The sequence below is a fragment of the Bombus fervidus genome, chromosome 14 (assembly GCF_041682495.2).
Source record: "Bombus fervidus isolate BK054 chromosome 14, iyBomFerv1, whole genome shotgun sequence".
NCBI classification, from domain to species: Eukaryota; Metazoa; Arthropoda; class Insecta; order Hymenoptera; family Apidae; genus Bombus; species Bombus fervidus.
The window spans coordinates 5549480-5575852 of NC_091530.1; the positions used below are offsets into that span (position 1 = coordinate 5549480).

At 32.1% G+C, this 26373-nt stretch overlaps 2 protein-coding genes across 2 annotated transcripts; one reads left to right on the forward strand and one right to left on the reverse strand.

The window, feature by feature from the left end:
• Positions 1-339: 339 nt before the first annotated feature.
• On the forward strand, positions 340-2954 carry L(2)37cd (general transcription factor IIIC subunit l(2)37Cd). The gene is made up of 7 exons (XM_072017385.1): positions 340-543; positions 636-809; positions 898-1462; positions 1552-2127; positions 2201-2409; positions 2479-2662; positions 2720-2954. The coding sequence occupies exons 1-7, from the start codon at positions 400-402 to the stop codon at positions 2890-2892; spliced, it is 2025 nt and encodes a 674-aa protein (XP_071873486.1). The 5' UTR covers positions 340-399; the 3' UTR covers positions 2893-2954.
• Positions 2944-20004, reverse strand: Slf (C-type lectin domain-containing protein slf). The gene is made up of 4 exons (XM_072017386.1): positions 19866-20004; positions 17607-17742; positions 7425-7604; positions 2944-3941 (listed from the first exon to the last, which is right to left on the reverse strand). Exons 2-4 carry the CDS (start codon positions 17740-17742, stop codon positions 3559-3561), a joined length of 699 nt encoding a protein of 232 aa, XP_071873487.1. The 5' UTR covers positions 19866-20004; the 3' UTR covers positions 2944-3558.
• Positions 20005-26373: the final 6369 nt, after the last annotated feature.

Here is a 26373-nt window from a genome sequence, read left to right on the forward strand (position 1 = left end):
ATAATATTTTATTTTAAGTTCAAAAATTTAATTTTATAAATGAATAAATGAAATGTTTAACATGTGTATATTATAAGATATACATTTTTAACATTCAACTTTATTATGAATATTTATTTTATCAAATGAATTGCAAACTTATATCGTACGAGTATATATGCAATTAAAATATAAAAATATTATTATTCAAATTAAGTTACATAAAATATGTATTTTTGTATTTCATAGATTTCAAAGTTTATGAAGCCTGTAATTAAACAACTTGTGTAACCTGGTTTTCAGTATTCATGTATTCAGTAAAATTTTTAACCTCAAAACAATACGTTGGTTATGTCTAACCTATATTACATTAAATGATTATAATATTATTATGCGGATGGTAATACAAAAAAAGCAACAATGAGTACATCAAGTCATATTAGTGATGAGAACTTAGAAGTACAGGATGAGAAAGATGAAGATTTTAAGATTGATGATTATCAAAAAGAAATTGATAGTGATGATTCCTATAGTGACATTCCAGAAGCTAGTAACGATGACAATGTAAGACTAAATTAACATTTTATATTTACTTTTGTTCTACTTCTACATTAATAAATATTTAATATACTTTTAAATACATTTAAATTATATAGACAGAAGATAATCAGAACAATGTAGATAATTGTCAAGAAAATGAATATGTGGGACCAGTTCTTCCTGGAGGCCATAGGTTTGACAGAAAGTTTATCTGTGTTAAATATCCTGGAAATGTTATTAATCCAGATAAAGCTATAGAAACACTAGGTGGCATTCAAAGCATTTCTACGGTATTATATTATTTTCTCATAAGGATTATAAGATAGTAATATTTATAAAACTAGTAATTAACAGTCACTCTTGCATGTGTGTTAATAGGCAGTAAATACACCAAATCGACGGTTGGAGTTGAGATTTAGACCAGATGATATTTTTTGTAAACCAGCTTGTGGCGATAGACATAATACTAATGGTTTCCTGCTTAGAATTAGAATTAAAAAATCTAGAGTAAAGAAAGCAGAAGAAGCTGAAGCAAAAGAACAAAGGAAATCATCAAGAAGTACTGTGAATGTAAATGATTCTTCGATTGGTGACAATGAAAATACTGAAAATAGTGTGGATAAAGTGAATTTATCACAGACTAGAGACAATAAAGGTCAACAAGAACAACTTATGACTGAATTAATCGATCAAGTACAAAGTTGCAGTTTTAGTACTCTCGATGATCCTGTTCCTGGTTTTTCTCATAGAGTGTATTCTGAAAATAATGAGTATTTACTGGATCAATCACTAGATACAAATGAAGTAAATTTATCAAAGAACAAAAAGGATATACCACCAACGTTTGATCGAAATAAATATGAAGATCTTTCTGAAGATAATGATTATACATTGCCAAAATTACAAATCTTAGGTCGAGTTGACACCGAATTTAGATTTACAAGTATGTATGGTTTAAAATGGATAAAATCAAATTTATGTAATTTTTTTCATATATTGGAAATAGAGTTAAAGAATACAATATTTTTTCAGGCCTTTGTGACTTTCAGTATTTACCTATGACACAAAGTAAGGAAAATCCGAAAAAGTTAGAATGTATATACCACAAGGTTTATCCCAGTAATATACCACATTATTCTTGGTTAAAGAATGACGTACCTTACTTCTTGCCACCAGCTGCGTTTAGCAGAATGGATACAGTACAGCAATATGTACCAAAGACAGAAGTTAATTCATATCCGGAAAATATAATAGGAAAGTGTCGAAAGAGAAAGGCAGGATTTTCGAATTTCATTTATTTTTCAACATCAGAAGTTCCTTCTAAACCGCCAACAGGCATAGAAACCGCTATGAAAGTTAAATTCATTCAAAGTATACATTTTGAACAAATCCGTCAAATTTTTGAGGAACGACCAATTTGGTCGAAGAACGCAATAATATATAAAACTAGATTTTCCAATGAACGATTGAAAATTTTACTACCAGCAGTCGCATATTATTTTGTAACTGGTCCATGGAAAATTATGTGGGTGAAACTGGGGTATGATCCAAGGAAAGATATTTCTGCAAGAAAATATCAAACTTTAGATTACAGATTAAAAGCTATGCGTAGGTATCTTAACTATTGCTGTTATTAATATAATATTTACATTGAAAAATTGCTTTACTTTGTTTTATTCAGATGGTTTGGGATCTACTGTAAAACGTAAAAGAAATTACTCAGAGTATACGTTACCATACAAATCAACACCAGCTGCAAAACAGAAAACAATTGTACAAAGTGTGATTTCTAGTCAAGAGCAAAGTCCTAAAAAGGAACAAGATTTAAGTGAAGACGTGTATATTTATCGAGAAGGGGTGGTACCTCCTTCGAGGCAAATGTTTTATCAGGTTTATTATAATTTTCTGATTATTGCAAATTTTTATGGTTCTATACTTCAAGTACAAAATTTCTTTCAGTATTGTGATGTTCTCGTAAATGAAATACAAGAGATGTTAGCAAAATTACCAGATCCTTTACCTGGAATTAGGTGCCACGAAAAAAGAGGCTGGTTACCAGTAGGTTTCGATGCACAGTGTAGAGAAATTATCAACAGACAAGTTCGAGCTGTTTTAAGAAAACAGATGAATATACCTGAAGATCGTATGTATTAATATTTCTTCGCGTATATAATTTTATACTACAATATTTTATTTACAGATCCTACATCTTTACCTCGAAAACGTAAATCTGGAATTAAATTAAAGCTTAATAAACTTAGAGCTAAACACAGAAAGAAAAAAAGCGATTCTGTTTCCAGTGCAGAAGAAAGCGAAGGAAAATATGAAACCAATGAATTTGAAACCAATGCTATTGCAATAGAAAATGAATAAATTATGTTATATAATTATATATAATGTATAAGATTTGGTAAATAAATAGCATTTTATAAATACCTACAAATAAAATTTATTCATAAATGTACAGAGTCTGTCTGCCAAATGTCTATTAATAAATATGTTTACATCATTAATTAACTGATACTGTAATTACAAATTAAACAGAATGTAAAATATAATTGATATTTTTTGAAAAATGAGTGCAGGAAAAGTGCAGCGACGAGACACATTTTAATAATATTCATGAACGCTTAATAAATATTTTTAATACATGTATAACATGTATATATAATTAGTGTAACAACTTTTGTATTACATTGCAAGAAATAATTAAGTGTCTTTGAAAAATTCTGATCACAGTTCCTCAATAATATCTAAATTTATATAAGCACTTATATGTATATGAAACTTTGTGATCCAAATAATTAAATTTATATAAATTTTATATTCGATATAAAATGTTCCTTTTTTTTGCAATCCAAATGAAAGGTAATGCTTTAACGCTGATAGGGAGCTAATTCACATAAATAGTATAAAATAAAATGTTCAACGATTATTTTTCCTTTGTTTCCTTTTTGTTTTAACTCGTGTTTCGTCTAAGCTGCAAGAGAAACGGATAAAACAGGTGCTGATGACGCGAATTATTCATTCACGAGGCCTTTAAACGCGGATGTTGGGATTGGTACTGGCCACGTAGTTCAAAAGTTCTTCGGAGTCCTCGCAGACGAATGGTTTCTGGTGATAGCAAGCCACATCGTGCCAGCTGATTCCATCCTTGTAAACGTTGTTTAGGATGGACATGCAAGACTCACTGGTGCCATTTATGTCGAATTCAGCGTTGTCCGGTTGTCTGACTTTCTTGTGTCCAGTTTGAGACCATGGATTGAAGGACCAACCTTCGGGGATTTGATTTGTTGGCGCCATCTTCTTTCTGTTGGCTGACCAGAACCAACCATAGAGGGCTTTGGGTTCGAGATCACGACGATTCTCGCAACCTTTGAAGTCGCAGAGACGTCCAGATGTCCAGATGTAAGGAACATCGTCTATGGAAAAATAATAATTTATTAATTTTCACGAAAGAAATGATTAATACATAACTTTATTATACAGACTATGCAATCCTCTGGTATATGTTTTTTCTGATAGGTAAAGAGTTGTAATCTTTTCCCGAAGCAAACTAATATTCAAGTGAAATCTATACTGTGAAAACTGAAAATTATGGTATAATATTTTGCAAACTTTTTTTTATCTTCGGTTTAAGTATATTCCAAGTAAAATGAAATATCGAAAATTTTGCATTATTTTTCCAGAATCTTATAATTTTAGTCTTCTTTTAAAATTTCTGCTTAAATTTTCTACAGGTTAGAAAACGACATAATCTATAAAAGGTTTCCGCTTTCCTCATCCACAGGACAATCTTCGAAAAAATAACCGCATTTTAATATCGGTAGAAATGTTAACATAGACAAGTTTCAGATCATATTACTTCGTGGCAAGAGACATATGCGGACGAAATGATTGATGCGTTCCGTGATGCAATTGTGTATGTATATAAGAAGATGAGATTCCTCAGCCTCAACCCACTTAAAGATCCTTCGTTTTGCCTTGAAGATTCTGTTGTTAACTCGTTAACTCGGAGATTCTAACTTCTCGACAACGAATGGAAATTGTATCTGCACTTGCGAAAGCAATTAGTTGTATGCAAATGAGCCACAAACAAATTTCAACGTATGTGTGTGTGTGCGCGCGCGCGCATTAAATGAATCTTTTTATTGATTCAAATATTTCATCCGTTACGGGATAATCGATCACAGCTAATAGATTAATAGATGATCACTAAATTTTCTCGATCCTTCTTTCTTGTTTCTCAAAGTATTTGATTCAATATAAAAAAAGAGCGGGAACTATTTTACGATATTGTTGTAATACTTTTTTTATAGACACGCCTTCTATAAAATTTAAATATTTTGTTCTTGTTTTTTTAAGAGTTTCCAAAAAAAAAAAAAAAAGGAGAATAATTTTAACTACGGTGAAGTTAATCTATGCATTTATAGAAAACTTTGAAGCACAACAAATATCCAGAATAACATACAAATATATATAACATACAATATACATATATACATATATACATATATACATATATACATATATACATATATACATAATATACATATATGTATAACATACAAAGATATACAAAATAGCTAGAGTAAAATATTTACTACAATAGTCGACGATACAAATCTCTATTTAAATTCTGTTTCTTTAATTATCTCCACAAGAGACACGAATTTACCTAAACATACTCAGTCCACATAATAATTAATTGCGTAATTGTAAGATTCGCCTTTATGGTTTGTCGAATAATCAATAGACTCTTCTCGTCCTCGTTCCGTGAAATATCCGTTCGATCAAAATATGTATTTTCACGACATTGTTCTTGTAATAAGTAACCATAAAACTGATTAGTCTTTCACTTTCTTCAATCGTGAGGAAACACTATGGCCGAAGACGCGATGTTACAAGCCACTTAACGCTAAGTCGAAGAAGCATCGTCTCACGGCAATGGATCATTTGTTTCGAAATTTCTATGCTATCTAGCCGGCTAAAGAACGAAAGCTACGCTGGGTAATAAATTGTAAACGATCCTGACTGCTTCTGTGTTCCTTGGTACCGATTTTATCTCCGCGGTTGTAGAACTTTCTAAGCCTGACGTTGAAGAAATGGATTTATACCTTCCTACGCGTTTCTGCCGACACGTAAAATTTAATAACTATGTACATACCGTTGTATGAGATTATTATTAGGTATACCATTCGTTTAACTTAACTACCGATTATTGCTCAAATTCATGTAATTGGCGGTGGTATTCGTTTCTTGAATCCATCCACGCTGTTTTAAGGCGAACTATGTTGAAACTCGTTACTGGGTCTTATAATTTATTTCGTGCAAGCAATTGTTAATCATTTTTGTCAAAATGATTTAGCTGAGCGCGAAAATGAACGAAGTCGAAACGATGGTAGCTAAAACAAAAGGAAAAGTAAAATTGTCTGCTATAAAATAGATCAATTAGCAGGTTCGTTGTATGAAAACCACAAGAGAGAACATAAGTACGCGTTTAGTTCTAAAATAAAATAAAATGTACAAGCTACTTAGGTTTAAGAAGAGTAGAAAAAATTCCTTGTTGCTGTACGTGATTTTTTGCCTGAACTTTATCCTAAAGTTTCTCTCAAAGTATCAAAAATTTTGTTTGTATAAAATATAAGAATTTTATTTGGCACATAAAAGTTCGAAGATCGTAGTAGAAAAGAAAACGTAAGTACGTTTGTTGATTTTCTGATTTTAATGTTACTCCGTGACTAGATAATAGGAGTTTCATATAACAGATTTGAAAAGGAAAACAATTTATCATACGCAGACTCTTTTGAGAATAGCCGATGAGCTAGCATAATCAAAAATATTGTTTCATATCTTCGAAGTACTCGCGAGGGTTTCAAAATTTTCTAATCGAGTTCGAACCTATTCGTAATATATTTGATTTTATCTTCGTTTCAGACGTGACACACGAGAATTCCTGTAATATACTTGAACTTTTCACAGCTTCTTCTTCCTTACGTTCCTGCGAATACGCGTGAAAGGATCAGAAACGTTACGAAATGAAAATCACGCGAAAGAGTGACAACAAAGAAAAAAAGCCAAAGAGAAGAGAAGAGAAGAGAAGAGAAGAGAAGAGAAGAGAAGAGAAGAGAAGAGTTAATAGAGATGCAATTAGGATATATATTGAATCCGTACGAAACCGAAGGTAAACGCGTTTCGTATTCACGCGTGAGTCGTTCGCGAAACGTGCCTGTGCATCATGCGTTAATGAATCATTTTTATTCTTGTAATCGTTGCCTCGAGATTATTCAACCGATTGAATGGAACACCTCGTTTTTCTTCATGAATAAACAAGCACACGTCGATAGAAATTGTTTCTTCTGCGAATCGATCTTCCTCGAATCATAGCGAAAGAAATCTTTTGAAAAGTCGACTGGAATACTAAGAAATTCCAACTTAGCTTCGAAATGAATTTTTATTTTATTTGTAACGTTTCTTCCTACTCTTTTCTTTGTATGAATATTAACGACGTTTCAATTGTACATATATAGGTGTGTATATATTGTGTAATAACGTATATATAATAACTATACATATATGTACATAATTATTGAACTGCAGATTGATTTATAGGAAATTCGAAGATGCAGAAATGCATATAAATGCATAAAATACTTAAAATATAATATTCAAAGGCGATATTTAGCAAGTAAAACGACTTTTCAACCAGATTTCATTTCTTAAATTCTATTTATAAAAGTACGAATTTCCACGAATATTCGCAATTTAATAATCGTCAAAGATCATGATTTAGAATGGTAGAACAGCTGAGCTTTACCTTACGTCTTCTGTTTTATAAAATATTTCAAGAATTTATCTTATTTATCTTCTACTCGCGAAGCATCTCAAGAATTAAAATCGCTTACTTTGTTGAATGAGTCTGAAGATTAAGTTGTTCTCGTCTTGAGTTTCCATCGACACGAGATCCATGCAGTACTCTCTGCAGATGTTCCTAGCGTCTAACCAATCCACCCTCTGGTTTGCGTGAGCCGGAACGTGCCCGCTGTAGAAATAATTGTGCCCTCTGTAGTTGAATTCTCTCGGTCCTGCGAATTGGAAATAGAAAATTAAAAAAGAAAGACAAAGGTTCGCGAAGAGATTGACTTTTATTAATTCTTATCAGATCTTTCCAGGCGACACTTAAGCGTGGTAATCTCGTACGATAAATTCTAGCACTTTACGGTATCTCGACGCTTCGTTACGATCTCTTTATCAAAAAACGAAAAAAAGAAAAAAAGATATGCACCGATACCAAGAATGTTCTCCATACTTTTTGTTAGTTGTGTTTGATATATCAAGACTTGACTGCATAGAGTTGCGGATTTTTCTTCGAGAAGAAACAGAGAAAGAGAGGGAGAAAAAAAAGAGGAAATCGTTCACGATATTCAATTATGTTCGTCGTGTATAACGTATATAAACGGCGTGGATCTGTAATCGGGGAATGTGATTATCGTCCGGTTAAATGTCAATGGTCTTACAATTTTTCACGTTACACGTTGATTATGCAGGAATGCCTCTCTCGTCGACGATTTACGACGTGCGTCTCATTATGAGAGCCTAACGTTCTGATTGCGAAAGGGTTGCTCGTATTCAACAGTAATATTACAGGCTGTTGCCTATTTCATCTATGCTCTCTCTCGAGTATCATCGATATTTTAATGTTCTCAAATTAACCAATCCGTGATCTTTACGAATAATAATCAAGGCTTTGCAATACAATAACCAACCAACTAATAATATTAATGTGTCGACAAGTCACAGACATTCGGATTTCTTTTCCATAGATTTACGAGTTACCGCGTCTATTGGTAGGCAGATCGACCGTAATTAATTCGTATAATTTGTAAAATTTGATGTATAACTTTATCAATTTTATTACCACGTCTGTCGTCGTTCTTCGAAGGAATTTATCATCATCGATTATTTATAACTCGCGACTCGTAAAGTTTTGCTAGTCGTGTTACATGCATAGAGCAAGGGGGGTCGGAAACTTCTTCGAAAACAATTTTTTCTTTTTTTTTTCGCAATTTAAGTATTCGCTTAAGTACATCATTTATCTTGAATATCACGTAAAATCCTATAATTTACCTATAAAAGTCGAATAGCGTTGCTGAAAAAGTCACTAGACCTCGTCGAATTATTGCCAAGACTAATATCCTAAATCGTAGCTATTAAAATCGATTATGACAGAACCTGTTATTTCAGATGTTGCAGACACACCACAGACCAGTGCGTGCGTATTATTACGTATTTACTAGGCGTTTCATCGCCTGTAATGCTGCAAGGAGAGGCATGATCGATGCGCGCGAACACGGCTTCTCCTCACCGACGTGTAATCCTGTGTAATCTCATTGTTGCAAAAATAGCCGTTGAACGAGAAGAACGAAAGGGAAAGATAAAAAAGAAAAGAAGAATTAACTAAATTGCACGTTCCTTCTGACATATCACGGAAAAGAAAAATCTCACGGTGAATGTCATGTGGCTAGTTTCTTCTGAATGATTCCCAAGCAGGAATCAATCGGTTGTTACATTGGGAATCGAGGCTACGACGCGTTCCCCTTTCAAAAACCAACGATGATTCTAATACCTCTGTTAGAACGTCGGCTGCCTTAACGTCAATCTGCTGTCCCGAGTTCCGATAAAAAGTTTCTACAAGGAGATCATGATCTCAGCGACGTCCACGCGGATAGTCAAATAAATAAACGTGTAGCAGCTATCCTTGAACATTTGGCATTTAACAATTCGTGGTTCTTGAGATTCTTGCCTGGCCGTAGGAAACATGGATTTTTAATTGTCGATCAACTTTCGAAACGTGTAGCTTTTTCATAGAAATATAGATTTTGTATTCATTCTGGCAATGTATAGTTTGATCTATACCTTGCAGTTTTTTTTTTAAATTATTATATTATAAACGAACGTATTCACACGAACATATAGTATTTAGCATTTCTTGGTTCTTAAGATTCTTGTTTAGTTTCAGAGATGGCTCTTTCTATGTTTCGTGTATTCTTTTCTTTTTGGTGAAATTACTACTATTTGATTTACTATATACTATATTTTTATTATACTTACTATACTATATTTACCGTACATATTGGATTATTTACTATAAAGAAGAAGAGAAGAAGCTTCCCATTCATTCTACGTTATATCGAACGAAAGAAGGCAATTATTTCCAACGTCAGAATATGAGTAATTGATATGTTAATTAGATGCCTTTAGAATCACCCATCTGTAATAGGCATATTTTAAAATTCAAATATCTTCTCATCTCGTGACAGTTCGAAAGATGTATCATCTGTATTTGCGTAATTTCAGGGAATTTCGTTTAACTCAATTGAATAACTAGAAATATTTCGATGACGAAACTTATATTACGTGAATCGTAAATAAAATTTGAATTTCACCGAATTAATTTACATAGTTTAATAATTTGAGCGTATTGCTCGGATCTAACTCGATTCTAAAGAAAACTTAAATCAGCTGATGTTATGCTGCGAGAAGATTAAAAATACCATACGTAGAATTTCAATAGAGAGTTACAAATCGGCAAGGAAATATTGAATTTTACAGACATCTTGCCTCGAGTTTCCCTTTTTTCACGTGATTTTCCTACGCTAAGTTGTGCGATGGACGTTGCTAACAACGAACGTAAAAACAATTACGATATCGTATACGATCAAGTCTATTGTACGTTTCATAATATTCGAGAAATTATTTCCGCTATTTGTAACTCGAGTTTTCCTTCCTTTTAGTTTCCCAATGGCAATGAATTTGTTTCATCTGTGAACAATCGAAAGAAACGTTCACCTTTGTACATTTTATTATCATCTCTATTATCTTGACGAGTTTTCCGCCTACTGACACGTTTTTCTGTGTCCACGTTTAAATTCCAATTACATTGATCGCATCGACCGATATCGATCGAATAGACAAATTTTATTAATCGTTATTTGTTGACCGAGATTAACTTCTTTAGAAGACTAATAAAAGTATCATAATTATCGAATACATGTAGATACGTCATCTAACAAAATTAAAAATCATTCTATATAAAACGAATTAAATTATCAGAATTTTTTCACAACGAACTTATTACTTAGCCTAAAGCAATTGAACGAATATTGACAAATAACATGATAAATATTTAACATCGACATATGTATGCAGCCGCCAGAAGATGGTAAAACAAATGTTAAACAAGAGTGACATTAAACAAAGTACATTTCGCAAGTTGTATTTCCTTGTTTTTATACGATCGTGTGTTTACATCTGATAGACGTTTACGAGAAAAAAATCAATCTCCCTCTTCGTCTTTCTCCGGTTTTCTCCTGTACTCGCAATTAACGATCGTTATATCACCGTTCATTAAACATTTATGCGCCTTTAGAAACACTCGCACGTTTCACCATTGTGTCAAGGAACTTCTGAAGATAATCGTTTGAATCGTCCGCGCAATTCTCTTGTTTTCGAGTCTACTAACGGTGTTTCTGCAGCATCAGTTATATATAAAGAATCTATTCCTAAGAATACAAGATTGTGAAAAATGTGCTTTTCGAATTGCATATATTGCATAAAATATTGTAATTCGTAATTTGAATTTGTTGTCTTCGTTCGTTGCTATCGATAATAATATTCAATGTTATTCAGTGTTATTAATAATTATTAAATTTTCGTAAACCGACAATAATAAAGGGTCTATGATAAAATATCTTTTTCGTTGGGAGAATTATATATCAAATTACTTTGTCCTTCCGAACGTACTGCACATGAATACAGATGTGAATATATGGTTTTATTATTTATTTCAAAATGGAATTCTTAAAAGGTCCAGGATATCGCCTCTGATCTCGTTTTTAATATTACAAGCCTATTTTCCAAACATCTTATTTGAGATATAATTTTTGAAATTCTGTCTTCTTTATTACGTACTAAAAAGATCATTAGTCAAACGCAAGAAGCGGTTTGTACAACGTTTCGTTCATTGTCTAAGGCTAAGCACCTTGATGCATTAACATCCTCGTCATTACCATCATCAGTCCAGTGGTAACTCACGAAATTAATTATGACCTTTCTACAGTAAAAATGCATGTGAGAATGAATGGTCTTGCTGAGTAAAGTTGGACGTTAGTTGTTCAAAGTTAATAACTCTGAAACACAATGTTAATTCGTATAATAGTGAATCGCAATGGTAGATTGGGAAAGATCTAATGATTGATGAACGTAATCTTTCATACCAAGCGAAGTTAATCGGAATACTACAGCAGTATACTGTTCATACATTAAGAAAAAAGTGTAAAGCCGGAACTTCGTTCTAAGGCAATAGGCGAGAAGTGTGCGTGTAATAAACAACAAATAAATAAATAATACTATTCTAAAGATTTTAGAATTGAAAATATCCATCGTGAGGTTTTCACGAGAACGTTAATTAAATATTTGCGTAAAAAAATAATTAAAAGAATCAGAAGATGCAGGCAAATCTCGTTCCCAAATTTTTCACTATTTTTATATGTTTTTTGATAAATTTTTAAAGTGGTAAAATTTGCAAGCTATTGCAAAATATACGAATTACGTTGAAAAATATTTATCGTTATTCGCAGTACATGCGACTAATAATAGAAAATAAATTTATCTCATTTGGTTGTCAATCATACGCAAGTAAATAGCCAATTTAGGGCGGAGAAAGCGGAATTTATTAATCGAGGGACAGTAGAAATCTGTTATTTTTTACGCCCACTTCCGCCATAACTTATCGATCGTATTTGCATGGGAAGTCTTTTGTTCGACGTCAGTATCATTTACGTTGCTCTTCAAACAGGTATTTTTTTCTTTTATCTATGTAAAAACTTGTATCTATTTAATTTCTCTCTTTTTTTTTTTTGGATCAGACAACAGCAACGAAGACGATAATATTTTCAAAAATACTAAAAAATATGTTTTAACGCAATAAATTTAAATAAAGGAGACGACATTGTACACGGTTCGTCTGTATCGAATTTTATCTTGCGTAACGTTTAGAATTCGCAATAATTGCATCAGATCAAACACGATTCAACATAGCTATTTCAAAATATCGTTTAAACTATCGGTAACATGTACGATTTCATGACAAGCTATACACGATCAACTGTGCTATTTGCCTCCTTCGGAATATTTATTCATAGGATTATAAAAAGAAAAAAAAAAAAGGAGAAGAAAAATGATGAAAGAATAACATGAATGACAGCAAGAGGCTTCTTGTAAGATTTTTAAAGTGGTTCTTGACACACGAGCAACTCCAATGGAATGGAAAGCTCTCACTTTCACGTGTCACGACCTGCACGTGTTTCACGGCAGAGTCACCCAAACGTTTCCAGAAACGTATAATTTATGCGAATGAAATGGTTAATATTTACGGATCGTATTTGAGCGTGACGCGCACAAGATGTGTTTGCCATTTCTTGAAAAGGAGAAAAGAAAGCACGTTGGACACGCGTCGTTTTCAAATAAACGTAGTTGATGAATTCGATACGAAGGATTTTATATAGCGAATATTTTATATTTATGATTTTACAATTGTTAACGAAACGGTTGAACAAATTTTGCAATTTTTCTAGAAGAAGAAAATCGACACGGTGAGAAAAGGCTCGGGGATACTCAATTTTCCTAAACAAAAATATAAATTCGCGAAATCTGTATAAGATAACAAAAAGGTATAATATTCTTATAACAATTCTTTGTAAATGATTTTGCGAAGAAAAGAGTTAGAAAGAGATTTGAAAAATTAATTTTGGAAATGTTATTTAACTAAAATGCAAGTAGGATGTACAAAACTGTACTTGTAAAATTTATTTATGAAGAATTTATTTACGGAGGAGATATTATACTAAGCGGTAAATTAACTTGTCATCCAAAATTTTTAATATTTTAGATTTAATATTTCAACACACTGTTAACTATGAATTAAACATTTTCATAATGTATACGCAATCGAATCTCATAAATAAGTAGTGAATATTGGATATAGAAGTTGTTTTGATCGAAGGTGCGAGGAAAACGAAAGCCAAGCCGGAGGTGAAACTTTTTCTTGATAGTTCGACTTAATGGGTGGAGATTACTTGAGATTCGATTCGTTCAGCGACAGAGAATAACAGATTTCCTTTTTCTTCAGCTTCTTCTGCAGCTATAACCAATCGAACGTGTAACTTTGTTCGAAAATTAATTGATAAACGATGCGTGCAATACGACATTGTAATTTATCATGGTTTGTTGCTATATTATTTATCCGATCGGATACGCTGTTATTTGAATAAAGGTCGAATAAAGGTCAAACTTTTGTGCTCCTCGAAAATATTACGTAAATGTATAAAGTTACTGTTTTGCTACTATTACTTTGCGTAATAAAAAATAATTCTATAAAAATAGTACTTTCTTTTATATTCATAATCTTACAATTGTTATATTCGCATCGATATAAAAATCTAACGTATCTTTGAATATTATTTATAATTTATATTTATATTATATTTTATAATTTATCATGGAATATTAAAAATTTCGAAACTTTCGTACAAGGAGAAAAAGTATGTATGAAATATTGAAAATTTGGCAACTTTCTGGAAAAGAAATTTCGAAATTTTTGCATAAAAGGATTTACAGCGATTAGAAAAAGTTATTCGTTTCTTGCAAAAGTGTAAAATAACAGAAACCTTGTATCTTTGCGAGAAGCTTTTAAAATAATCAGCTTCATCGACGAGGAAAAATAGAAATATCCCATGTGAATTTACCGAATTAGACGTTTTACTGGAAACCAGGATCAGCGTGAAGAAAGACGTGAACTATCGTTAAAGAGCGGTCATTATACGCGGGCATAACGAGCAACGGTGAAATTATCTCTGTGGCATGTTGTTGTTTCGTTTCGCAACAATTCTTGACATTTTCATAGCGGCAGAGCATCGGCCTTTTGTGAGCTTGTCAGTTGGACAATCTTACCAGCTACAATATTGCGACACCTGATTGGTCAGCCGCACTGTCATAAGATAATTTAACGACAATTTGTTAGCCGCGGACCAGTAATGTTTCATAATTTTGATTAAGAACCATTTTAATCATCAGACTCCTCGGTTGTGTTTAACGATTCAACTTTTAATTGCCAGCTCGATTAAAGAGCATTTTATACTGTAAGAGTAATGCAGAAAGACTTATAAATGAAAAATTTGTTATATTCTGTAAGAATAACAATTTCTTATAGGGGTACGATTGTTATGCGTGTTATGTCTTCTTTCTTCTCCTTTCAAAATTATTTCATACGTTTACATTGTTTTTACTTTTTGTTTTAATTAAAAATTTATGGTCGCATACAGCATCTAAAGTTATCAGTAACCACTGCGAGAATAGCTTTGTTTCTTTAAAAAGAAACGTGTTATACGTGTTATATTAAGTACATACTTAGTATAAATTTTTAGTATCAAATCTACCAAATCAGTCAAAATGTTTGATCGAAGATCGTATGTTTTTGGAAGTATTAAAAAGATGTAAGCAACGTTAAGTTTCGTTAATTATTAATCAATATTAAATTCTCACAGCTAAATGACCTATTGCTCGAGATGATTTCATCGATGTAGCACGTGACTCGAGTTTCTTATTGTTACTAACTTGGAAAGTGGATGCAACTGTGGATAATCGAACATTCCAGTCGAACATTATTATAATCCAACATTACGACACTAATACCTTTCACGTGATTAAATACCGTGGAAATAGGATTACTACGAAATTTCGATCGATATGATCATAAGGGAATAATAACGACCGATACTCGTCAAATTGGTCTGTTTGTAGCAAAGTATTTCTAACGTTAAATAACGTGTATTGGAAATATTATGTAATCAACCAATGTAACTCGACGTGAAGATGCTGACTGGATGTTTTTAACATTGTACTTGTCGCGAGACGTATTAAAATGGTAATAAAATGGAAATTAAATAAAAATGAAAAACTCGCATTTAGTACAGAAATATAACGAAGAATGAACATTTTTACATAATAAATTTAACATAATACTTTGACAATATTTAAATGTTAATACATACATAGATGCATAGATACTTTGACTCGATAATTTGCATTATTTGTTACATCCAATCAAGAGTAAGTGTCAGTGATCATACAGATGAAAAGTTGTAGCAAATTTTATGTCCCATAAAAATTGCCAGTTGGTGAGATATAGCTGACCTCCTTGTAAATTTGTGTATATATATATACATAAGTAAGCAATGGAGATTGAGATGGAGAAAGTGGATTGTATATTCTCCAAACAGATTTTTCATTCGAGATAAAAAAACGAGATGTACATTCCACTTTCGTTCCTGCTGGTTATCTTTGAAACAGATTACTAGGAACAGTAAAACATAAATTTCTATATGACATTGAAAGATCATTTCAATGAGTAAAATCTGCGTGATAAATCATACATTTTTTTTTATATATCATTATTTAATATTCTCTTGCTAAGTAATAACTGTGAATGACAATAAGTAATAATACTCGGTTGTTATTAGATAGGCCTCAAGTTCCAACCATAAAAAGATTATGACAAATGTATAATTGCATATAAAACGCGAAATTTATAAAAGTTTTCTAAAATTTTTCCCATCGAGTGGTTTAGAATAATGTATAAATTGTAAAAAAACGGATTACCGGTAGCTGATGTTACACAGTTTTGCATTGAACACATAATTTGCGGGAAACTAGTCAAAACAAAGCCGACGAAACATCCTGTTCAAGATTATGCAACTAGTCCGTCGCGTCGGCTCTTGTTGACCCCGAATCGGTGTCTCTCCCTTAACTTCGTTTCGTTACACGTCCTCTCGCTAATTATCGCGGCGCGATTGCGAGACGTCTGCCGGTTTCTTGATTTTGTATCCTAGCCGTGAGAAAGTGCATCGAACGCAAACGAAAGGAGACGAAACGCTACTCTCGCATTGTACGATCTGTTAACGAGTTACCAACCAACTACAGGCAGGCTCACCTGCGCTAGACCTTGTCTGAATAAAGTCCGAATGATTCTAAATAATTTCAAACGAGGGAGATGTACCTAAATTATGAAAAAGTCTTTACAGACCAGTAAATTATGAATTTTTAGGATATCTATACTTTTACGAGGAATTATTTATAAAGAGAAAGAAATTTACTACGTACATACATATCCTAAAAGTTGCATTAAAAATGAATCTGAAGGAGTACAAATTTTCACGCTTGAAAATGAAATATTGTGTTAACGTAACGTTGGTCTTTGATGAGTTATGAGTTATGATCAAAATATGTAAGTAACAAGTATTTGTTATTGTATTGTGTGTATACGTTTAATATATTTATAAATTTGTATTATATTCATATCTCAAATGAAAGCAAGTATTAATTACATGTAGACAAATATGGTTAGGTTAACCTTTAGGTGGATGCACATAGCGTTAAAATAAAAAAAGAAATTTAATTATCCAGGTATTATAATCAGAAGAGAATAATCTGATATACACATGTTTGCACAATAGACGAATGCTGTTTTAGGTTGAAAAATATACGATCGTGAGATTGCGCGAGAGTTTTGTCGGGATGTATCGGGCCGGTTTAACCTCAATTTCTTTTAGTTGCCGGAGAACGTGCCGGGGCATCTAAATGCCCCGGATTCACGGAAAAGGATTGTGTTTTGTGTGTCGTTAACATTGTCGCGGATATGTTTTGAAATCGTGATGAGAAATGTTAAACTTTGAGACAAAGATCAATACAATTAAAATGGAATTGTATGATGTCCAAAGAATCTTTTTAGCTTGTCATTCGAAATTTAGAATTTTTCTTTATTTCCATATCTTTTTCTAGTACATTTACAGTTTGTTTGACGAATAAATTGACTTTTATGTTATGTTTTAGTAGTTTCATTTTAAAATTTGACTTATAATTAGAAACTAAGCTTCAAAGAGATTTATTCATGCAAAATATCAAGAAAAAACACGATCCTAGCGTTTTAGCTACAAAGAGAGCCGAAAGTTCAAAACGAAAAATTTACTCACGGTTTGCACATTTCTGCGGCACAGGAAGAGACAGGAATCTTCCTGGTCTGTTGCTTTGTGGCCGAATTTCGTTTATTGCTGGTTGGGCGTACACTAACGCCGCGAAGAATAACACGGCCAGCGGCGCCAACATCATCTGAGAAACAAATTAACAATTAAAAAAGAAACAATAAATTAAACAAAGATTAATATACACTGTCTATAAAATTTTACGAAATATAATTGTACGTATAGTTACATTTTAATTTACTCATTGAAAGCGCTAATTAAAAAACTACAATCGAAATAATTTGGAATATAATTTTGTAAGCAAAGAGGACGATATCATCTATATAAATAATAAATAACATAACAGACAAAGATTAAAGAAATCTATTACAAAATGACGAAAAGTGTTCCAAAATTGCATATTCCATAAAGTAATTCAAACCCTTCAATTTCTTATGCAAATTGAAATCAGAATCTCTTAACACATACTACATACTACTTCAACAGAAACATCTTCGTATACATCAATGACAACAGGATGATCTATCGCAGCATCTTTCAATTCGGCATTCAAGCCAAGCAGCATCAATATGATCTTATAAGATCGAAGGATCGAAGCGATGGAAAGTTAATTATAATTTTAAAACACCTTGTTATAGACATTTGTCGTTCACATCGTGACCAAAAACTGGTGAGAGTTTTGTTAGTTAAAAGTGACACGAAGATAAGGTCGTGGTTCCGTATATACCTATCAATACCTATGTTTAGTTTCTATAAGTCAACAAAGAGAGTTTCACTCGGGGAGTGCCAATTTTGTTGAAAGACGAACGTTTTGCACGTGACTTTTTTACGGATAGATAGTAGTATCGCCACTGTCTTACGTGCCAACTGTTACATGTAGTGATCCGGTAATTGGCGGGGACTTTTTCGTTGTAAGCCTGGCTAACGACCGAACGTTCCCTTGTACGGTCGAACGTAATGATTTTTGACGCGTCGAGAATTCGCTTCATCGCTTCCTCCAAGAAAAATGAGATAACGTGTGAAGCAAGAATCTTCTTATGTAATAGGGGATAAAAGAAATTGCACAATTGATGTAAAATTCGCAAAAAGCGAATTGAAGACTGTAGTTCGTATACGATTCTTGTAGTTTGTATTGCGATGGATCATTTAGAAACTAGATAAAGGAAAAAATTAAATTTTTATAGAGACATTCTTAGATATCAGTTTTTCCTGTTTATTATTTTGACTTTAACAAAGTAACGAGTAGTTAAATGTATATGATTCATTAATTTATATATCTAGCTTATCATAAGATAAGATAGCCTGTTATATTTTTTTTCATTGTTGTACTAATACTATTAATGTTAATATTAATAGTAGCTATTAAAGACAGACTAAATTTTCTTTTTATCATTATTTATGAATGATTTTGATCAATGATCTTTATCATTTAACAGAACAAATAAATTAGGTTATAGTATTCATTGATAATTTTTGGATAAAAAATAAAAAGTACGAAACTTTCTTATTTGTATCAAAGATATAAACCATAAAGCAATTATATACTTATTTCTACTTAAATAATATTAATAATCAGATCTGTTAGCTTTTTCCTTTTTATCGTTATTGCATTTTCCCAGAAGACTATATAGTCTGGATACAATGAAAAATCTCCATTCATTCATAAAAATTTATTTTCTTAAATGTTACTTTTAAATATACTAATGCTTTACAAACTACAATAAAATCAGAATTTCTCCTTTTAAATGTCATCAAATAATCTTGCATTTTTATTTCACCTTAATTTTACTTTAAAAACATTAAACACTTAAAACGTTATTATTCAAAAGGACCTTATTTTTCTCTATGCAAACGTTTCAAGCAACTTCCATAAAAACCCAATCGAACAAGAACTTACAACCTATACACGAAACCATTACCATCTTCATTGAATTAATTTATCGGTAGTATTCGTCACGCAGAAGCGTGCATTATTCAAGCCTGCGATGCTCTACGAGATGTAGGTACATACATACATACATATATACATACATACATATATTACATATTCAGTTTGTTGCACTTTTTCTATTTTTATTCTTTCCAGCTTTCGTTTAGCACTTTGCGATTGGTATTCCGTAGATGATTTTAAAAAAATCGTGAGAACTGAAATTTCAAAAAATGAAAGGAAAATAGAACGATACGAGCTCACGCACAGGTATACGTATACTTTTTTTTCTTTTCCTTTTCTGATCATTTCGAAACACTCACCTTGTCTCACTTGTTTTTCTTTTTCCGGTTTATTTCTCGGATTAAAACGGGATGGACGACGAGATCGACGATTAAAGAAACGTGCTCACTGATAGGGTTATGAAGAGACGGGCACCTTCACCGTCGATTATATAGAAATAGTCCCCACCATCTCGTAGATTCATCCCACCCTAGGCTACAAGGACCCATCGAGACTCTTCTTAGCTCGACCTTAGTCATAATTGGCTTAATAATCGAGGGTTAGGTTTTTCGTGATTTTCACGTGCTTTTGTCGCGTTTATTGTTCGAGAAGGTAGGTTATAATTGAAAAATATCTTTTTAAATACGTTTATGTTAATATATGTTTTCTTTGTTTTTCTGGTGTCAGTAAGTTGGAGTGGATCGGTATTGGTAATTGGTATACGTGTAACCCGGAAGTCTGAATAGTTTCTACGAGCTATTTGAATGGTATTTGTTAAGAGAATATGTCGATACAGGTTACAGGTAAGAGAGAATATATTAATTGGAGATAAATTTTTGGCTATGATTATATTCGTAATTTCAATGGTAGATAAATTTAAAGCTAGACTGCACGAAGTAATTAATTTTAATAAAATGTATATGAAAAATGTTAAAGTACTTTTTATCTCATGTTCCAAAATGCTTTTTTCTTTAATATCCTTGTTAGTCACATAAATCACTGAAATGGACAAAAAATACTATTTATCTAAAATTCAAAATTTTGGGAATGATATTTATGAAAAATACAATGTGACAATATCCAATTTCTTTATGTCTCACCTTTTTAATGAACAAGTTAAGGTTAATAGTTTTTTTATTAACATTGTTGAGACAGTCAACGTTGTGACTAAAGTAATATTTATTCGATATCTCTACATTTGTTTATATTGTAACGTCTAATGCGTTGTCAGACTTATTTTAGATAATTGTAAAATTTAGTAGGACAAACAACAAGATTAATATTTCTGTGGTTTCCTGGCCATTGGTTAGGTGCGAGTCGATAATTGACTCTCGACCCAGAAGAAACGTATTTTCCCTGCATTCCATCACATTTACAAGTAAATGCATTTTCGCTTGTTCGCGTAAATATTCTATGTAACATGCAAACATCACCTGCAAGCTTTCCTTTTCGCTTAAGTCGTCATATTATCCGCGAAAAATACGCGATAGATCGCTCTTTGTTTCGCTTCATGTGTGAATTTGAATTATTTCTGAGTTGAATTTGATTTGCTTCGAAGAAAGTTGAAACATTGAAAAAACATGTAGGAAGCAATGAATAATAGATGATTTGGATACCTGACAATTTATAGATATTTATGTAACATAGCACACCTTTTTGTCCATTCAGGAGAAAACATTGTGTAAATATACCCAAATTTTTTATAATTAAAAATATTTAATTAAGAAATGTTTGAATGATTTTGTGATAATTTTCACAAATTTTCTTTACTTTACAATTGAAATTTCTAAAACGACTCTAACATAGCTAGATATATATGGGTTTCTTCTTTTATTTAACATCTCTGCTATGTGTAGTAAAATAGAACCATATTAGTCTTATGTAAGATTGGATCTGATTATTTTTTTTCTTGAAGATCAATCTTAAAGAAGAAAAACATTAACGTCATTTGCATAAGAAAGAAATATTCTGGTATTATTATACTATTAAAATTTTATTCTAATTACATTGAACTTTACTCATCTTTTGGTAGTTTTCTTTGTACCTTTTCCATGAAATTACTTACATGGAAATGATCGCTTTAATTATAGAAATGCGTAAAAATTAATGTTTGTTGCGTGACTGTGATCGTTACATAACGTTGCATAAAAAATCGTATTGCCATTTTAATCGATACTATATATATTCTTTTTGAAATTCACAAAATTTATGCCTTCGATTCTCCACGTGGGAAGTTCTTTACGATATTGTACTTGAATTTCATCCCGACATTCGTGAAATATAAGAGCGTATCACCTCCACAAATTAAAGCTTTTGCAAATCAGATGAATTAATGTTTATATTATGCATCGAAGATTTAAAGATTTCGAAGTAAATACTATATTTTATAAGTAAATTATTACATATATATTATAAGTAAAAAATATATTTTGCATTACATACATATACATATATAATACAAATGAAATTAAACTTTTCTATTTGTGTTCGTATGTTCTTATATATATATATTTTTTTTTTTCAATATGTAATATCGTTTAATACTTCGAAATTCTTTTTCAATATTTCTACAAAATCCCAAACGTTACAAATATATCTTACGCCATCAACTGGCTTCTACATTTACGTATGCTTTAAGAACGTCATGTTATCAAATTTGCAATAAATTCATGACATAACATGCCATAAACATCATCCTTTGCTGGTTACAGTAAATTCAATCCAAAATCAGCCGTACAATTTTTGTACGCTTTTCCATTATGTAACAAATGACACGCTTCGTATCGATGGTCATCCTTGCACAGAATAAATGGAAGCCGATTAATGAAAAAACGACAGAAGAAAGGAAAGGGAAAGAGATGATAGGTACAAAACGCACGTAATTTGTTACGTAACGTAACGAACCAGATGTTCGTAATTCCGCGAGGATCTCATCATCTTCTCTTGGAGAGAAATAAAATGGAAAAGGTCACTTTTGATCTCGATCGGCTATATGCGAATTTCAGAAAGACTGGACATCGCGTCTCCATGTTTTGTTCTTTGCTCTCTTCGGCCTTCTTTGCCGGTGACCTTGAGGATGCACCGCCTCGTTAACTTTCACCGTAGTAATCGAAGATACCGACGAGAACAGGATGGTAGTCAATGTCACCTGCAATTCGATTATATTATAGTACGGTATATTTATTATGTTTTGTTTATTCATCGAGAACCATTCATCGAGAATCATTCATCGAGAAGACAGTTTGGATAAACATAGTATTCGATGACCATAGGGGAATGATATGATTTTCATAAAGGATATTACAGAGTAATAATTAAAAACTTTGAATGTAAAATTTTTTAATTTCGATACACCGCCAATTAATCTTGTACTGGCGATACTAATATGTATACCTATATTTATTTGGTTTCTGAATTTGGATTTCACGTAAACGTTAATGATCTTCAGGCTAATTGTACGATTGGTTTTATATAATACTTCGTGGGTGTATCGTCTATTTTTACAAGACTTACATATATCTTTAGGCTAAAGAAATCGTACGATGAATAATACAATTAACAATAAGCAGAAATGGATTTATCATATTTTGCCATCTTTATAATCTTTATCTATATTATCTATATGGTAGTTATTCATTGATCATATTGGGTTTTCCCAGATAAAAAGAATAACCATTTATGTAATTTGAATTATTCATTCTCACTTTAAGAAGATCAAGGTATTCTCTGTACCATATCATATACGTATGAAGCTATTATCGAACAACAGTTTGATTATTTAGTCATTTACGCAGGAGTATGCTGCACGCGTATTTAAAGACGTTTAAACGCACATTTGCAGTCATTGAACGCGTCAGGATACGTGTCAATCACGTCAGATACTTTATGAACCATACTTAAATAATGTAAAACGATAAAACTGGCTATTCTTAGAACTGGTACGCTGGAACGCTTATTATCCAGACAAGAAAAAAAGCTTCCGTTTCCATAATTTCTTTTCTCCTCATTCTTTTGGTATACGTAAAATTTTAAGTGGCTAAACAATCTTTCGTTTTTCAAAATGTAGGTACATTTTTGAACAAAAGAGAAGGATGTTTTAAGAGGTGTTAATGAAAATAAATTATGGTAAATAGAAAGAGAAATGGCATTTCAAACGAAAGTTATTCTACCGTTATTTGTCTCTTGGTTCAAATAGGAAAAGCAAAGGAAATAGATACGTGGGTTTCACATGAGTTAAGCGATCTATAGGAGCTCAGACTTAGTGGGGGATAATCATTCGAAGAAATAAATGGGATCTATTTATAAAAGGTACCGTCTCTTCTAACGAACGGTGAATCTTATGTCACAAGATAAAACTTCCTGAATTGAATGATTTAACAAAGATACATATGCAAGACACATATTAAATTAAAACCACCGTTTCTCGTCAAAACAAACACATGGTTAGCATTGAATGAACATCTACGGAATTTATCGATTGCAATTTTCTACAATTTGAAACTACTGCAATTACTATAGAGAATAAGTTTGTTGGTAAGCAAATGAAAACTAATTTTGTGACACGACAATACAGTTATCATTCGAGAGAGTAAATTTTTAATTGAATAATTTCTTAATGACAAACAATCGACGTGTACGGAAGAGAAAGGCAAATTCTCTATTGGAATTTGCAATAACAACGCTTTGTTCACAAATACGTGGAAATGTTGTGATCAACGATTGATGTAATGTTTTCGTCGTAGAATCGGTAATTCCTCGAACACTTGTTACTCACTGATACGTGCTCTTAATACCTGCAAAGGGAAACTTTCAATTTCGTGTTTGAAATCCATAAATTCACTTTGGTCCGTCCTGGAAAATGCCGATTGCTATTCTTGCATTCGAATCTCGTTTTCCTGAATGAATTAAAGACCGTGAAATCGAGATAATTCTTTATTTCTAAATTTTGCCCAAAGCCCAAATTAAACAAAAATAATACAAAACGAGTGTACGGTCATCGAACGTTTATTATCTTTTTTTAATTTTTTTGTTTTAAAACGACCAAAAATAATCTGTGCAACCTGACGAACGTTGTATCTACATGCCAGATTCCAAATATGCGGTTTGAGACTTAACGATAAGGGTCGTCGAATAATAAATATTAAATAATAAATTAATTATCGTGGCGATCCTTGAATTTAGTTGCTACGAACGACCGGTTTTGTTCGCGTTCGTGTCGAATGATAAACGAGCGAGGTAACGTTTAAAACTTCGGTAAACAGCATCACGAGATCGTCTCAATTGTGGCCGGAGAGAAAGGCCACCTTAAGGTCGCATGAAATTACGAAATTCCAGAAAGCATTTGCTTCCGACCCTTAAATGTCGCTTGTACTTCATTCAGATTAGGTACGTAGCCGACAGGGAACATCCTTTTACGCTTTATGTCCTTGCATGCTTGTGATTTACGCCATTTAATGGACAGTCATGACGCGCTAGCTTAAATAACATCGTGAAGACGATAAACTTGAAATTTTTCAAATGTGTCCGCTCCTCCATCGGATAATGATCGAATACATTGACTGTGATTTATCTTCTAAGGGAATCTCCTATAGTATCGTTTAGCAATTGATGTATCAGCGTTGACTTACAATTTCGGTTTAGTGATTGTCACGTTACTAGTAAAATTGAAATAGTTTAGTGTATTTTGAATGTATCTGGTTTTGGAACCAATGTTTAATCCTTCTCTATTCTCTTGTATTCAATTTTTCAATAAAATGATAACTAAAAATAGCAATTAAAAGCCAGTAGTGCGATTCTGTCAGAAGCATTTTTTAATTTTAATAATTTTTAGTTTTAATAATTGTAGAAATAAGACATCAGTAAATTGCTCGAGCATATTTGTTCTAGAGGTAGATTATTATATTTCCTGCTTGATTTATCTATTATTTTGAGCTGCATTAATCTTTGTATCTTTAGAAATCTTTTTAACAATTGTCGCTTAAGAGTCATACTATTACAGTTGTCCTAAAATCATCGTTAAGTATCTGGCAGCGACTGGTTTTTTCAATAGAACGTAGATGTTGTCACATTAGGATAAAACTAAATTTCTGGAGAAAAATTACATAAATGGGGAAAGCAACCGAAGAACGAAGCAGTCGAAGGTAGTAATTAAAACTTCATCATCATCATCATTATGAGCAATCTCTATTTAAAAGGTGAATTCAAAATGCTCGTAACAGTGTCCAATTCGATTAATCATTTTCTCCGTTTTTAATAGTTTTTAGCCTTCGTCTTGACGAAGAGATTACAAATAAAAATAACAAAGTAAAGGCACTCAGAAAAAGAAGTAAAACTTTGTATCTAAATTTTTTTGGTGAGAAGATGCAAAGGAAACAAATTGTGTAAAAGGAGCAAAATTTGCATATTCTATGTATACAGGAAAATTATCATTTATTTTCAATTAATATTGAAAAAGACATAATTTAACACATTTTATTATACCGATTTATAATTACTAAAGTTACGTTCGTCGGTCATTCGATGTCAAATACATTTTTGTCTGTCTCTTCTTTCTTTTTTTTAGATGAAATATGTAGTGAAGTTGCGTATCTAAAACAATAAACATTGTCTCGAGACAATGGTGTGAATTATTATGCATCTCGATAGCACGATTTCGCCTCGGTACACCAGTTACGAAAGTCAGCGCTACGATGTACGTTTCCTTTTCGCTGCGATCTCTAAAATGACTCGTCTTTCATTGATCTTGCGATTATAAGATATTCGAAATCTAATTTTCTTGCGCAAATGAATCGTTCGGTATCCTTCGCGGAAGTCTGACCAATTTAAATT

Coding starts and splice junctions, on each gene's coding strand:
- Slf (XM_072017386.1), bottom strand. CDS start 17,742: ATGATGTTGGCGCCGCTGGCCGTGTTATTCTTCGCGGCGTTAGTGTAC. Junction 7,605..17,606: donor GCCGCAGAAATGTGCAAACC/GTGAGTAAATTT, acceptor TCCAATTCGCAG/GACCGAGAGAATTCAACTAC. Junction 3,942..7,424: donor CTTCAGACTCATTCAACAAA/GTAAGCGATTTT, acceptor ATTTTTCCATAG/ACGATGTTCCTTACATCTGG.